This window comes from Schistocerca serialis, chromosome 1, assembly GCF_023864345.2.
Source record: "Schistocerca serialis cubense isolate TAMUIC-IGC-003099 chromosome 1, iqSchSeri2.2, whole genome shotgun sequence".
NCBI classification, from domain to species: domain Eukaryota; kingdom Metazoa; phylum Arthropoda; class Insecta; order Orthoptera; family Acrididae; genus Schistocerca; species Schistocerca serialis.
In genome coordinates, this window is record NC_064638.1 from 731,397,829 (window position 1) to 731,415,148 (window position 17,320).

Sequence of the window (17,320 nt, forward strand, 5' to 3'; positions counted from 1 at the left end):
AGATTTTTCCATTGTAGAGAGGAATAAAATACCCTTTCACCCAGAAAACTGGATTCTAGTCATTGCTAATCCCAAGGATTGTGGATTCCTTCTGTGCAAAATGTGACCAGAGAATTTCAGGGATTTTAGCACATTAGACTACAGTTTGCAGAGAGGCGTATTCAAAATAACTGAATATGTCTGGCTACACATTCCATCTGACAACCTTACTACACTAAGGGGAAGGGAAAGTCATAATTTCCAGCAATTGTTAATTCGTCAAAGCAGTGCAAAGAAGCCGATTGGTACTGGCAAAGAAATTTACTGCAAGATAACATTACAGTTTTCCCTATCTCATGTGTTAAAATTCAGCCAGTAAAAAGTACCACGAAGGAAGCCTTACTTGACATGAGACAACATATACGAGCTGAAAAATGGAATTTCTATGAGTGAGCACCAAGTGAATAGTGTATTTGCACATCTATCATTGACTGATAGCATAAAATGTAATGCTGACTGTACATGTTCAGTGTACTTGCAAAAATTTTTCTGTCTCTTCTGCTGTTGCTTGTGCAGATTTGTATTGCAGTGAACATAGTGTGTTTTGACCTGTGTCATCGTACTCTCTCAAAGTACGGTTTCTCTTTCTGCAGTAAGTAACAGGAAAACTAGAGTGTTTCGGCAGCACAACATCATAACTGCACAGATTTGATGTTGTTTGTCCAGGAAAATAAAGAAGATAGTAATTGTCTGTCTGCCTCCAGTTTTAAAATGAAAATGACTCTTTATGCAGTATTAACTTAAAATGTGATCCTAACTGACTTCATAAACGACATACAAAAGAGAAACACGAACTACAAATCAACATAGAGCACAGCCGTAATGTTGAGTGTTGCGCGTCATAAATTGTCATGGCCAAATGTCAAAATATATCACTTATTTACTCAGGACTGGCAAGAGGTATCACTCTCCTCTCATTTTTAAAAACAATTTCAATATTTTAACTGTATTTCAGGCACAGTTACCTATTTCCTAAAGTCCAGAAAATGCAAACTGGCTAGCAACTACATTCTTCACTGTGAACTTTTCAAAATATGACTGGTGGTTTATTTATTTTGGGAAGTATCACAATAACTATGGCCAATAAAGAAAATAAAACCAGTTCACTATCAAGCTGTTATGTTGGACTATAATATGTCTTTTTTTCCAAATAGTAGCCTCAAAATTGAATGAGAGAGAATGCATAGCAGAGCCACATGTGAATACCAAAACAATGCTTTTAATTTTGTACATGAAAAATAAAAATTTTACTGAGAAACTATCTATAGAGATGGATGTAGCTTTGCTTCATCTATATAAAACAATTTTTTGAGAGACATTGGACGACTTCAAATTAATGAAAACAGCAGTGTACCAATTGAGCATCTCCATCATGCATCCCTTTGGACTGTCACTCATGCCAACAAGCAGATGAGGCGTGTACCACAAAGTGATATGTCCCTGCCATGCCATCTTTGTGTGAACTGCTTCATTATTAACATGAAATTGGTGTGAAACAATACCACATCCCCACCAAATGTCCATGCCACACCATTCTTTTGTGAATTGGGCCTTATGTGCATTCCTTATGTTCATACCTTCAGTGTGAAACCCCTATTATAATAAAAACTTCTTTCTATCTGCTAAGTTTCTTGCTGTGGATGATGTATAAAAAGGAATGTATTCAGATCCACAAGTATATTTATGGTACATTCACCCTCCTCACTTACGGGCAGAGACAGCAGAATAGAAAACCTGTAGCATTTTATTTTATTTTATTTTATTTTTCAGGTATTGAGAAATTTTTTTGTGTTCTTTTCTGGAGCTGTAGAATATTTTCTATGATACTTCCAAGTTGTTGCAGATTTATAGGGAGGGAAAGAATAGTATTGAATTGAGGATAAATTAAAGATAGCAAATAAAATAGCGAGAATGAGAAAGTGAACGGTGAGAGGGGTTAAAACTATTGAATGGGCAGAGATAAGGAAAGGCTGTAAGACAGACATAAAACAGCAAGGAAACTCAAAAGAAAGATAGCAGTATTAAAATGATAGGTGTAGAATTAATATAGAACAGATTTTGGTAGAAGGTACACAAAGAATGGAGGATAATAGGCTAAGATTAAGTTGATCTGCGAATGTTTAAGTGTTGGACATCTCACTTTAACTGTGCTTGTTGACAACAAACATCATGTCTGTGGCTTCATCAAGACTTAGGGAAAGGAAACTGTTATAACCTTTAATCACTAATAAATTGCGTGGATATACAAAAGTAGAAACACTAGCGGGTTACATGTTACTAACTTCGTATCTGTCATTCGACTGCCGTGCCGTGACATGCGGCCGGCGCCGTTCATAGCCAGGTGGCGCTCCCGCGCTCGGCCGAGCTGCGGAGCGCCTCTATCGCCATGTTCGCGTACTAATGTAGCTGCACTTTTGAATGTCGTGGCACTGTCACAATAGAAACAGGTTGAAAAATATGGTAAAACACAAAAATCACAGAAAATTCTATATCAAGAAACAAAACCAAGAGTATAAGGTTACAATAATCACCATTTGGAATGAGCCTTCCTCAAAGTTCTAAAGCCAAGTTTTGTACTGCAGTATAGTTATAGCCTGCCATATATTTTTATGGAGTAATAAAATACACTGTTCAGCAAAACTTAAAGACAAGCTAGTAGATTATTATGACATATTAACTACTTGGTGGAAATGAATGAAAGTGTGGGAGCATGTTGCCAGAGGTCTCCCAGTCATGCACAGAAAGTTGGACATCACTTGGTTTGGAGTGTAATTATAGCAAATTATAGCATCAAATGGGGCTCACCCTGCAACTCAAGGTAGTTGAATGGTTGGGAAAAGACAGTGTGTATCAATCTGCAAACAGTTATGATGCACTGTGGTGGTGTTCTTCATTACAACATGGCCCGAGACAACATTTGGATGAATTCACACGGGGAAGAATCATTGGGAAACTGGAAGAAGATCAAAGTGTGACAAGCATAGCCTAGGAGTTTGTTATTGCTTGCAGCTTCGTTTCGCATGCATAGAGAGAATTCTAAATCATGAGTACTGCTGCCTAAACGTGAGGTGTAGGTTGACCATGGTCAACTACAGCAGTAGATGACTGCTACACATTGTGAGGATTGGAATGCCCTACCCCAAGCACTCCATACCAACCTTAGGGCCAGCATGGAGCACATTGTAGGGCATGCATTGCTGTCTATGGTGATCATACTTTCTATTGGGAACCATCTTCTGTTGTTTGTAATGTGCAGGGAACTATCATAAATTCTAGTGATGTCAGTGTAATTATTGTGTTTGGATATAAGCATCATTTCTGTTCATCTCATTGTTTATTTACTTTAGTTACCTTCAGTACTACACAGTGTCTCCCAGTTCCATTAGGACTGTAAGTATGAAAATTAAAAGACATGAGTTATGTTCACGAAATTACTCTCAAAATAGTCTCTCCCTATTCAATACACGGGTGAAATCATTTTGAAAGTGTTTTGAAACAGTGACTGTAGTCCTTTTTTGGAACCAGGAGAATTTTCTTGAATGTCTTTAGTTGCTTCACAATGGTTTCCTTTCAAGGCGGACTTCAATTTGGGGAAACCCAGAAGTCGGCTGTGACCTAATCCGACAAATATAGCAGGTGATCCAGGACTGTGACCCACTTTCTGGCCAAAACCTTATGCATGATCTTCACTTTGTGGACTGGGGTAGTGTTGTGGAGGAGCACAAGGAACCTGCCTCTTAGTATTTGGGTACAACTCTCACCCACAAACATGAAGCTTAATGAAAACTTGACATTGCCCCGCTTCTGCCCCACCATTTTCCGACAAGTGTCAGACATATACTGTTACATTCATGGTGTTTTATGCAGTGATGCTAGTGCTTTGACCATATACACATCTGTTGTTGAAATTTCAATGATTTTAACACCAAAAATTGCCATGAGATAGCATAGCAGCTTGGAATTTCACATAAGCAGTCCTAATGGTACTGTGACATGCTTGTATATTGTGTGGTTCAAGTTTCATTGAGCTGTGTTACTTGGCAGTCACAAATGTTGAGAAAGTAATTTTCACCCATAAGTTTTTCACACCATTGTATTAGTTGATTTCAAATAACTAAGAAGTCAGAGATAGGAGGAAAGGGGGCACAGAAATAGAGAAAATAAGCAGGCACAAGCACATATAAGAAGATTATAAGGGAGTGAATTGGAAGCTAGATAGAAGTTGAATGAGAGAATATAAGATAGAGGACAAAAGTGAGAACATTTAATCGAGTGGAAATATAAATCCACAACAGAGAAACCTCATCTTTTCATGGTAGAAAAACATGAAAGATATATGTAACTATTAAAATAGGTGCAGTGAACAAAATATGTGTTTTAACATAACTTAAACAACATCAAAGAAGACAACTCTAGAAACCATGACTAGCTATATAAAGTATGTGTGTGTTACGTTCACATCATTTAGAGTTACTCGTAGCAAATGATAACCAGAAACTATTTTGTGTGCAACAGAAAACAAATAAGACTAATACATACTAATTATTTATCCAGCAATAACTTTCATTTCATAAATTTTTCCCTGATGTAGAACTACTTTGATGACTCACCAAACATTTCCAAACAAAATAATTTGACATATTTTCACAAAATTCTCTTTCCTTTGTTTTTTCCAATGAAATTAAAGCTCTCAGTTTACATTTACCATTTACATTTACCATTTGATAGTGTTTGCTTCTGTCATCGGTAATAAGAGAGCTTTAGTTTGCTGGATCTTCCCTGTTGGATATTGCAACAGTTCATATCACTTTCCTGCAAAGACCTCATCATCATCATTGTTGTGGTCTTCATTGTCACTATTGTTTTTGTGTTGGTGACAGGGGGGAGTAACACAGTGTAGTGAGATGTACAGTTAGCAGAGAAACTGCTGTAGGTTTTTCAACACTAATGAACTGAAATTAATTACACAGGTGCAGTCTGATGAGGCTGTGGTCAGCAGAGAGTAGTATGATGCTCAAGGATGAATAGCAGACAGAGTCCAGCAAGGCTGTAACCCTTGATGACTGTAGGTGCATCCAGTGAGGTGATGGCCCTGGATGGTTGGAGATTGTGTCCACTGAGTCTTTAGTGCTGGACAGTTGGAGTTAATATCCAGCAGGGCAGAAACCCCAGACTGTTGGAAATAATGTCCAGCAAGGCGAGGGCCCTGCACGCTTGGAGGTGACATGTGGCAAGATGAGAACACTGGGTGATCAGCAGTGAGCTGGAGGATGGGCAGGAGAAGTCCAGCGTGCTGGTGCAGAGGAGGCAGTTAATGATGGCCTAATAACTCGACACGAGTGTCCTTAATCCTGACCAGTTCAGTGATGTACATGGTGAATGCACACTTGCTATGCTACCAGGGAGCAGCTAGGTAGTGCCCTAAACATCTGCCTGACGGAAGAATAAAGGTGCACACACAGCAGGCACCTGATCCTGCTGAAGGAGAGAGGCACCCTCAATCACAGTGGTGTGTGCTGCGACATGCAGGCTGCCAGTAGTGAGCATGGTGCCACCCAGTGGCATGGCCACAGCTGGAAGATCGTTAGATTCAGCCAACACTATTTATGTTATTGTCAGGCTGTTTGAATGCGATCTCTGATGTATTGCCTGTAGATTGTAGCTGCAGCAACCATGGTCCATGAGTGTATGGTTGGTTGTACACAAGCACATGTGGACACAGTATCCCTTCCGCCTTTCCCCCCCTCCCCCTCCCCTTCCCTCTTAAGAAGAGATGGCACGACATCACTATAGGCATCTAACTCAAAAGCAGCATAGGTGTATCCACATCTGCTCCTGTTCCAGCTTCTGGGGGCACAGGTACTCATTCCTTCATTGCAAACAAGCCAGGTCCCTGACATTCACAATGGAACACTATGAAAAAAATAGAAAAATCAGACTTTGAAACCCTCTCAATTGGTTTGGCTATTATTAATCACTGAGTAGCAGCCTACTAAATGGGTTATACTGGCTGTGACCTAAAGGCAAGTGGCTGATTGTCTAATACTGCTGTGGAATTGTTTCATATCAGTGTTTCAGCTGATGAATAATGCATTAACGCAGTCAATAAGGTTCTATTGTAATAACAATCACTAGAGTGTTCCGCTATAATTAAGTATTACATTCTTGGTTTTACATAAATGTGTTGCAGTTAGCCCCTTCGTCTTACAATTTAATGATTGTTACACTTATCACAGGTCACTCTTTGATATCTTCACATGCTACTGCATTAACTAGCACAAACACACTACAATCCTCATTGGATTCCAATTATATGTGGCCAGTGTAGGTGATGTGAAACATGTAATCACAGTATGATATAGTTACTTAATCAAAACACTACAAAATAAACTCTTTTCTCAGGATTGATAAATTATGAGGGTCAACCAGTGATGTCGGGGACATGCTCAGTCAGTAGTACATATTACAGGTAGCCTTCCACCATTATACCATGTTCTGCTCACATAGAGCCCTCGTAGCGAAGTCTTCCCCTGCACACTGCCTGCACTCTCCTTACTAATGATTGCGTTATCTCTCTGGAACTCGTGGTGCTCAACTATTGATATGTAGCCTGCCTCAGCCTGTGTAAGGCAAAGCTACCTTTATCTTTCCGTAAGGAGCTGTGGACCCCCTTACAGCATGAAAGAACATCTGCATCACCTCCATTGTGTTTCTGGCCTGAGGGAGCAACTTGCTGCAATGAGGTGCACTGTTAGCACAGAATGACAGTCCTTTTATTAACACTAAAGAACTGAAATACAGTAACACAGGAGCAATCTGATGAGACAATGACAGCCAAGAGCAGTAGACCACTCAAGGATGGTTAGTGCCAGAGATGGTATCCAGTGAGGTGGTAGCCCTGGACAGTGAGGAAGGCTGTAGTCCTGAACAACTAGAGATGATGTCTGGCAAGGCAGTAGCCCTAGATAGCCTGAGGTGGTAACCAGTGAGGCTGTTGCCCTGGATGGCCTGAGATGGTGTCCAGTGAGGTGGTGCTTCTTGATGCCCATAGATGGTGTCCAGCAAGACTGCAGCCGTAGACAGACAGAGATGATTTCCAGTGAGGAGGAAGCTGTGGATGGTCAGTAGCGACATTCGGCAAGGCAAGAGCCTTAGACCACCAGGGGTGATGCCCAGTGAGACAAGAGCCCTGGATGGTAGGCAGTGAGCTGGAGGTGGAATCCAGCAGGGTGGCTCAGAGGAGGCATTCGATGATAGCATGACAGCTCGGACATGGCAGTGGTTAATCCTCTAACAGATGAGCGATGTACATGATGAGCACACACTAAGCTCACTGTTGTGGTGGAGTGGCCGGATTGTGTCCTAAATGTCCACCTTCAGGAAGAATACAGGTGACATGTGAATTGCAGAAGGGTAGAGGTACTTTTGATCACAGCTCTGTGTACTGTGACAAGCATGCTACCAGCAGTGAGGCTGGCACCTCCTGATGCCATGGCAGCACCTGACAGATTGGTCGAAAACAACCTGGACTGTTTACGGTATTTATCAGGCTGTCTCCCATGGTAGTCTTGCCTGTGGGTTGCACCTGTGTCAAGCTGTGGTCCACGTCTGTATACTTGGTTGTATCAGAGGCAACCACCTGGAGATACAACAGTCATCATCATCAGCAGCAGCAGCACAATCACAGCTACAACTATTTAATATCAGCTGCTGGTTAGAGGCCTGACCTAGATATTTCCATGCCTGACACTCTTCAGCTGCATGCATACATGTTGATTCTGCTTGTTTTCTAATTTCATCTACTCTCTATCAGCTCATTGTTTCAGTCTTTTCTCATCTCTTAGAATTCAACAAAGAACTCCATTGGTCCATACAATATTATCCATTTGCAAGTCTACATGTCCTCCCCTCCTGCATTTTATTTTCATTCTGTGCCCTGATCCATAAGTTTGTTTTGTCTTGTCTAGTAATTTCCAGCTTGCATCTCTCCATTCCTCACATAGCAACTCACAGTTTTTGAGCAGTTTCTGTATTAAAAAAGTCTGTCTCACTTCTGTAAGTCAAAACCTGATTATAACCTTTCATTTTTAGGCATGTCAAAAGCTTTGTTCTGAAAATTCTGTTTAGTTCTTCAAAAACACATTAGGCCTCATTTTTGGTTTTCTTTTTATTTGTTTACCTGTCCATTCAGTCATTTCTCCAACTTCCCTAAATACAAAAACTCATCAACTGATTCTGTTACTTCATTGTAGTTTTGTACTGTTTTATTTTCAGGCCTACTCTCAAACTTTGTGTATTAAGTTCTTGTGTTGATAATTTAGGAATAAAGGCAACAAGTCACTGAACAGTAGAGGCATTGAAACATCAACAATCACATGAAGAAGACTGAAAATTACTGGAGATTGATGCCAGGAGGATTACAGGAATAGAGGATGTATTCCAAGTATAACTCCCATCCATGTAATTCAGAAATGTTAATGCTGGAGGGGGGAGGGGGATCCAGATGGCATGCATTGTGAAGCAGCCATTGAAATTGAGCATGTTGTGTTGAGCAGTGTGTTCTGCCACTGGTTGATCAACACTGCTACTAGCCGCAGATTGGCAGTGGCCATTCATTTGGATGAACAGTTTATTGGTGGTGATGCCCACATAAAATGCTGCGCATAAATCACAGCAGAGCTGGTATGTGACATGACGTGCTTTGGCGTGTGATACTGCCTCTGATGGGTAGGATAAGCTTGTGAAGGGACTAGAGATGGATATACTGAGTGGATGAATTGGACTGATCTTGCACCTAAGTCTTCCACTGGGATGTGATCCATGTGGCGAGGCAAGGGTCTGGGAGTGTTTGTGGCATAGGATATTGCTTTGGATGGGCCACACATTTGTGGGGAGAATGTTTTTCATTTCCAGGCACAATGATAGATATTCAAGCACGTTGTGCAGTACCTATATGATTGAGTTGTTCTAGTGCAGGATGCTAATGAGTGATGGGTTACTCCTTTGCAGCTGGTTGTTGGGGTGCTGAGAGGATTAGGGTTATTTGAGGATATAGCATGAGTAACACCTCTGCTATTTAATGAGTTGTTACCATTACTCCTAAATTAGTTACGTTCTGCCAGAACTTGACATACCAAGTTATTATGTCAATCATTAAAATTTATTTGCAGCTGAGGCAAACAGTGCAATGCTATCAACAAAACATGGGAGGTTCAGATATGTTCCATTAATATGTATTCCTTCTGAATACTTCCTTTAGGACTACTGAAATATTGTTGGATGTATTAAATTTCCTTTACTGACCTCTTTTTTAATTCTGAATTTCTAACTATCCTGATGAAGTATCATTGTAGTTACATCACTGATGTATATATTTTTCAGGATGTTTACATACATTGAATCAGTGTCTTCTTTCTCAGTGGCTGTCACTACAGCTTTAGCAAATGCAAGCATCACCTGTAGGAGCACAGTGACTTGTTAGGATTTAATGTACAGCTAAACCACTACAGATGACATATTATTTGCGTTATTGCTAGTTTCACTCCATGAGAGTAATTTTAGATATTCATTACCTTAATTAAAAACTAAATAAATAATTAAAGTGTTGATAGTGATGCCGTTAGAAGCTTTGAATCTTTGCTGTGTTCCTATCAGGGCAATGAATATCTGAAGATGCTCTAATTTGTGTAATGAAATTAGTAATACTGGAAATAATACATGACATGTGATAGTTTATATTGTGTACATTAATTTGAAACTTAGTCAAAAACTTCCTCTAAATCTATAAGTGCTATGTAAACTGCTAATTTATACTCATTGATCCACCCTGTAACGAAATTTACAGCTTGTAAATGTACCATTGTGCTGTATCCACTTCTAAGGCCAACTGTTTTTTCCTTTGCATAGTAACAGATAAGTTTATTGAGCATCTTACACATTAAAGACAGTAGGCTGGTGTCTTGTCTGTTCCTTTTCTTAACAAGATTGTATTATTACATATAAGTTATCAGTATTTGTTAATTACATAGCTTGTACTTCATAACACAGGTTTGTTCAAATGGAACAAGAGTGTTTGTGCAGGACGCTATAGCAGAAGAAGTTCTTGAACGATTGGTAAATGCTACAAACAATTTAAAAATAGGTGATCCCTTTGAGGAGGATACAACAGTTGGAGCAACTATATCAGAAGAACAGGCAGAAAAGGTCTTAAGTTACATCAAAGAAGCTGAAAAAAAGGTGTAGCACATTATTTTCTTCCTTTTATATTTATGTAATCATAGCCTTTGTTACTACTCTCAGTACTTTATCTTACAACTTACAACAGATATTCTTTTTTGAAGTAGCTAAACCACTTTTATTGTGTTGTTTTCGTACAGTCCAGTTGGATGGGTGGTATATGCTATATAAAAATGCATTCTGTGTAGGTATATAAGGATAAGTAGTTACGCAGCAAATAGAGGAGGTACTGAGCAGAGGCCAGGCTCATAGAAACGATGAAAAATCACTTGGTTTTTTTTAAACAAAGTACTTCATAATAAGTAATGTTGGAATTGCATTCCATTACTAAGTCTCTTGATCACAGTTGCTGTAATTCATGGAGTATGCCAGCAATGGGATAAATTGTGACATTAAAACACTTTTAGACATCAGCCTTACACTGTGCTTTTGACTTAGAATCATGCTGTTCTGTAACCAGTTAAGTTTTTTTTGGAAACCCTATTGGGTACATACGGCTGGTAATTTATTTAAAATACAGTACAAGTCACACATTTTCAAATTAACAATACATGTTCTATCTTAAATAATTAGGTAATCTCCAGATGTTTTGACAAGTTTAATGAATATATTGTGCAATGACAAAGGCAAGTTAAATGAGTTAATGTGTAAAGTGTCTTAATAATTTACTATAATGGCCACTTTTATAAATATAGTGTACACAAATGATTACTGATGTATGCTGGTTTTAAAGAATACCATGACTTGCATGCTTTCGAATTTTGCAGCAAGATATCTTTGTTCTGTGTTAAATATGAAAGTAGGTCTCTTGCCAGAAATATGGAGTCTGGCTTTGTTGAAGATAACAATAATAGGTCATTCAGATAAATTAGGCTGCAAAAATACCTGAGTGTGCTAAATAATCTGCTTCATTTTAAATTTGTTACTCTCTGATATATATATCTTAATAGATGTTGTGCAGTTTCTGAATAATGTCCTTAGATCTACACACAATTTTTCATCCATCTTCTCTGGTGGTTTTATATTCCTAAAATTTGCATTGTTTATTTACTTGCCCAATGGGATGCTTATTGCAGGCTTCACACCTACATCTGTATCACAAGAAACTTTACTTTCTATGGCAGAGAACATTGCATATTAGTACTTGTCACTCTATGCCTATTCCACTTATCCATGAAGTGAGGAAAAAAAAATGACTGACTGTATCCCGCTCTAAGTTTCCTTCTGTTTGTTATGTTTCTTACTGACTCTTTACCTTATTCTTATGGCCCCTGAGTGATATACACATTAGTCAGAAACAATCTGAAAAGCTTATAAGGCTGTTGCAGTGTAGGTTGTGCTGAGAAATAATTGTTAAGAAAAAAAATTGAGATGTTACATCATTTCCAAGTTAATTAGCATTGAAATTAGCTAATTAGGCCATTGCACTTGCAGATTCAAGCGGCCCACTAGAGATGTCTCCAAATGTGTTCTTCGTTTGGTCTCCTGATAGCAATGAAATTAGCTAATCAGGCTGTTGCACTTGCAGTGATGTCTCCAAATGTGTCCTTCATTTGGTCTCCTGAAGCTGAACATGAGAGTGATGCAAAAATTGGACATAGGATAGTAGTAAGGATCAAACTCTAGCCAAAGGCTGGGCAGTCTCGTTTGCTATCATCCACGTTTTGAGAACAGCTGGTACTAATTTTATCTGGTGGTCCACTTGAATTTGTGTGGATTACAGCCTAATTGGCTAACTTCAATGCTAATTAATCCGGAAACAGTTTTTTCTTAACAATTATTTCTCAGCACAACCGATCCTGCAACAGCCTTGTAAGCTTTTCAGGCTGTTTCTGATCATTCTGTCTATGTAGTGGAGATAACTGAAACATTGCACAATCTACTTCAAATATCAGTTAATTTAATTTAACCAGTATGGTTTCATGAGAATAACATTGACTTTCTTCTGAATATTCTCGTTTAAGTGACTCAAGTATTTCTATTATACTTTTGTATGAACAATACCAACATACCACAATTTCAGCGACACATCTGTGAATTTCTTCCTACTTGACAAGGGTTTGAAACATTTCAGCAGTAATCTAGAATATCTAGCAGTAGGGTCATGTTTTCAGTTTTCTTTACAAATGTGCCGCACTTATCCAGAATCCTCTCAGCAAATCTTACTCTTCATTCACCTTCACTATCGGTGATTTCACATTTCGTATGTCATATTACTTAATGTTCCAGTTAGGCACTATCAGGTTTTTGTAACTGGTATAAGAATTATTGTGCATTTATCTGTTTCTAAACAGAGATGCTATTTGTTATACTCTGTGGAAATATTGTCAGTCAGTATGTATTTTCTTACAATCGTGTAGTAAGGAGTGTGTTGTCAGTAAACAGCTGGAGATTGCTACAGACTCTCTCTGATAAATTGTTTATTTGCATTGAGAACTTCAGTAATACCACTATACTTCCTTGGGACCCACTTGATGCTAGTGTTGTTTCTCTGGCCAGCATAAATTATTTGAGCTAATCATGTATTTGTAAAAATACCTGTATGACAAATCTTAATTGTCCACCAATAATAAGGTATAGTGTGAAACACCTTTCAGAAATAAAAGAAGACATAATTTACTGGTCATTCCAGTTATATTGTTCTCTTCACCTTTCTGTTTACTTATACAATTCTGTTGCTTTACTCACAGTAACACTCCATTTTTTCCTATTAACTTGGGCTGACCACTTGCACTTGCAGGTTTCTCGTGTTTGCGTAGCTCAAATTGAGTCTATTTCTTTCTTCTGCAGTCAATTTTCCTAAACAATAATGTGAAGTGACTTTTTAAATAGTCAGAAATCTATACCATTGAAATTCTGCATCAGTTCATTGTGTAAATGCAGTACAATTTGATTAGTGAATGGCAACTCTAGCTTTCCCAGTGCCTCAGTGGCAGTATTGATGCTGTAGGGTTGAAAAGATCTAATATAACAAGTTACAATCAACCAGAATATAACATGGGTGCTCAGCTGCACTAATGTTTGTGTGTTGTACACCCTACAACAACTAAGTTTTTGAAAGTTATTACTTTTTTTAAGTGTGCCTGATTCATGATATAACACTTAGTAAGGCAGTAAATGTGCTGTTGACATTACAGTGAGACTGAACAGCTGGCCATTACCAACCTCCTGAGGGCAAAATTCAAAGTATTTGTGATGGATGCACTTGACAAACAAAAAAAAAACTGCAGCACCAAAAAATAATTACTGCAGAGTAACGAACTTTTGGGAATACATTTGTCTAGGTAACATATTTAAGATTAACATTACAAGACCACGAATTAATGTAAGCATGAGATAAGCCATTGCCAGAATGTTGAATGCAAGCATGCAAACGTGCATGCATTGTGTTGTACAGGTGCCGGATGTCAGATTGTGGCATGGAGTTTCTTGCCTGTTGCAATTGGTCTCTGGTTAATGTTGTTTGTGGATGACGCTGGAGCTGCTGTTTGATGACATCCCTTATGTTCTCGGTGGGAGATGCATCTGATAATCGAGTAGGCCAAGGCAGCATGTCAACATTCTGTAGAGCATGTTAGGTTACAATAGCAGCATGTGGGTGAGCATCCCATTGAAAAACACCCCGCGAAATGCTGTTCATGAATGGCAACACCACAGGTCAAATCACCAGACTGATGTACAGATTTTCAGTAAGGGTGTGTGAGGAAAACCCCTCATCAACACACAGCCATCACTGGTGCTAAGGAAGGACCAGATTTCATCAGAAAATGCAACAGACCTTCAGCCTGCCCCCCCCCCCCTCCCCCACTCCCAGTGAGCTGTTACTGGAGACCACTGAAGTTTGAAGTTGAACAAGGCAGTGGTTTGAAGTCAGTGGAATGCAGGGCATCTATGTCCGAGCTCTCCCCTTGAAGTAACCAGTTGACAACAGTTTGTTGTGATACTGTCGTGCCAACTGCTGCTCAAATCGCTGCTGCAGATGCAGTTATGGTGCCGCCAGAGCCATAAGCCAAACACGATGATCCTTCCTATTGGTAGTGCTACATGGTCATCCAGAGTGTGGTCTTCCTGTGACTGAACATTCTCATGACCACTGCTGCCAGCAAATATGTCCAGTGGCTACCTTCCTACCAAGTCTTTCTGCAGTATCAAAAAAGGAACATCCAACATCATGTAGCCCTATTACATGACCTCATTCAAACTCAGGGAAATGTTGATAATGACACCTTTGTCAGCTTAAAGACTTTCTTGACTAACATCAACTCACCGTGTCCAATCTCAAAGTTAACTAACACGCACAACCATTACAGTATGTATTTAAAGCATACCCATAGTGGTGCTACTAGTGCCACTCTTGTGCAGCTGACATGAAATGTGAATAGACATCATCTTTCAGTTATAGAAACATGCCTACAAACTTTGATTTGTCACACAACTTCCTCTTGGTGTTGCGATTTTGTTGCATCAGAGTATTTAAAAGAACAAAAAACTATTATCTAGCTGACAGAACTGTCAGTGTCTTGCTCAGGGAAGAAAGGGGGATAGGTTTCAGAGGAGGGGGAGGTCACTGAGCCCTCAAGCAGGTCCCTCTAATCCCAGCATCTGAGTGACCTGTTCCTCCTTCCCAACCTACCCTCTTGTCTCCCTTAGGAAGGAATTGAATTAACAGTTCCAAAAGCTATTTTTTCCTATTTCTCAATGAATCTGTCAGCAGTACTAACGATTTCACCTTCTCAGTGGTGTATACTGTTCAGCCATTCTTGTGTCCTTGTAATATGACAGTTATCTCAAGGGAATTGTCATTTTAAATGTACTTTGAGGCTGCTGTCAGTATGCACAACCATTTGGGGGCCATTTACAAGAGGTTCTGTAGTGGATATTACATATTAGCAGTCCATTCATAGAGAACCATTTTAATATTTTGTCCCTTCACAAGATGGATTAATGGCCATTTGTGTGACTGTAAAGGAACGTGTACATTGCATTGAACATATATACACAAGTCCACAGCATGAAAAAATTTAAATGGAATGGCATGAATCGGGCAAGGAATTTGAATGGCAGTGATATTGCTGTTAATGGGATCTTGAAATGTGAATGACACTTAATATTGTTTTTTATAGTGCACTCACTGTTTCCCATCACTTTCTATAACCATCTTCATCCTGTTTATGACAACTTATTTCACTGCATTCATCACTCGTGTCATGATTTTTGAAAGAGTCAGCGCCCTGTAATCCACTATCAAATTTTTCATCGTGTGGGTCATTTATATCTTGTACTGAAAAAGCTTCTCATTGCTATTACAGATATGAGTACATTTCAACAGAAATACCATATTGATTGACAGTCCTCCCCTGCCACTCCATTGCTGATATAAGGTTAATGTGTTCATGCTATAACTGTAGCACAAGCTTGTGGAATTTATTAGCAAATCCAGTGAAAGAACTGAACATAAAATGATACAACAACAATGAAATGCTCACACCCTGGAACAAGAAATCTTGGGAAGACTGGTTGTGTAGGTAACTGACCGGCTGTAGAACTAATACTGAAAAAATTGTAGAGTGCCATCAGATTGCACACTGGACCACAAAGATTCAAAATTTGTAGATTAATGTTGGAAAGTATGTGATACTTGAAAATTCTTGATAACATTTCTTTGACTTCCTCATACAAAAATTATGTAAATCATATATGTGAATGTACTAAATATTGACTGACAAATGAGAGACTTTAATTCATGTATTATAAACCAGTTAGGATCTGGGTACAATTTTTCAGACATTACATTCTCACTACATCACCTGTTTGTGTTTTAGGGTGCAATAGTCCTTTGTGGAGGAAGAAGAATCAGTTTACCAGCACCATTAGAAAATGGCATATTTGTATCTCCCTGTATTCTGTCTAATTGTCATGATGACATGCGTGTTGTGAAAGAAGAAGTGTTTGGTGCTGTGATGACATTTCTCACATTTTCAACAGAGGAAGAAGTTGTACAAAGAGCAAACAAAACACCTTATGGACTTGCGGGAGGTGTTTTTACTAGGTATGTTTCTTCATGTATTTAATATTATTTACATACCATTATTTATGCTGTGAGAGTGGTGAGAAGGATACTGGGTAGGATATTACTCATTTCACCAGCCGGAGTGGCCAAGCAGTTCTAGGCACTGCAGTCTGGAACCGTGCGCCCGCTGCTGTCGCAGGTTCGAATCCTGCCTCAGGCATGGATGTGTGTGATGTCCTTAGGTTAGTTAGGTTTAAGTAGTTCTAAGTTCTGGGGGACTGATGACCTCAGATGTTAAGTCCCATAGTGCTCAGATCCATTTGAACCATTTTATTACTCATTTCAGGGCACAATAAAGAGTTAGTCTAAGTCCTGTCAGAGAATATGATTCAGCTGTTCCAGTCCTGGGTGCTACTGAGTCATGAGAGGAGTGCTCCTGTGTGGTCAGACAGTGGTAATATGGAAGGTGGTAGGTGACTCATGTTCTTTACAATTTTGGGAGGGTAATTTCGGTCTGTGAAGTCCTCAGTGAGATCCTTTGTATATTTGGAGAGGGATGTTCAACACTATAGTTGCAACTGCCATGAGTGGCTAGATCTTACGGAAGGGACTTCTTGGTATGGGATCGGTGGTAGTTGCCAAGTGGATGTACCAGTGGTGGTTGGTAGATTTGATATGGAGCAAGGCACTGATGCAGCCAACTTGAGGTGGAGGTCAACATCAACTCTCCAAATATAGCAGGTGTGTCAATGAGGCTTTCAAAGACCAAAATTGCCCTCTCAGCCTTTTACAAAAACAGATCTCCTGTGCCTTGTCTCTCCTGTCACTTACCACCTCCCACAGTCCCATCATCTGGCCATAAATGAGCACTCCTCTCATGACTCAGTACCCCAGGAATGGAGCAACTGAGTCACGTTCTCTGCCAGGGTTTCAACTACCTCTCATAGTGCCCTGGAATGAGGAATATCATACCCAGTATCCTTCCCATCCCTCCCTCAGTGGTATTCTGCCTTTAACCAAATCTATGCAATATCA

At 39.4% G+C, this 17,320-nt stretch overlaps 1 protein-coding gene across 1 annotated transcript in view; it reads left to right on the top strand.

Moving 5' to 3' along the window:
• LOC126481632 (4-trimethylaminobutyraldehyde dehydrogenase-like) overlaps positions 1-17,320 on the top strand; it is a 160,670-nt gene that overhangs the window by 118,419 nt on the left and 24,931 nt on the right. Inside the window, exons 7-8 of the mRNA XM_050105533.1 lie at positions 10,087-10,275; positions 16,098-16,324. Coding sequence (XP_049961490.1) covers positions 10,087-10,275; positions 16,098-16,324 — 416 coding nt within the window. The remainder of the gene's footprint in view (positions 1-10,086; positions 10,276-16,097; positions 16,325-17,320) is intronic.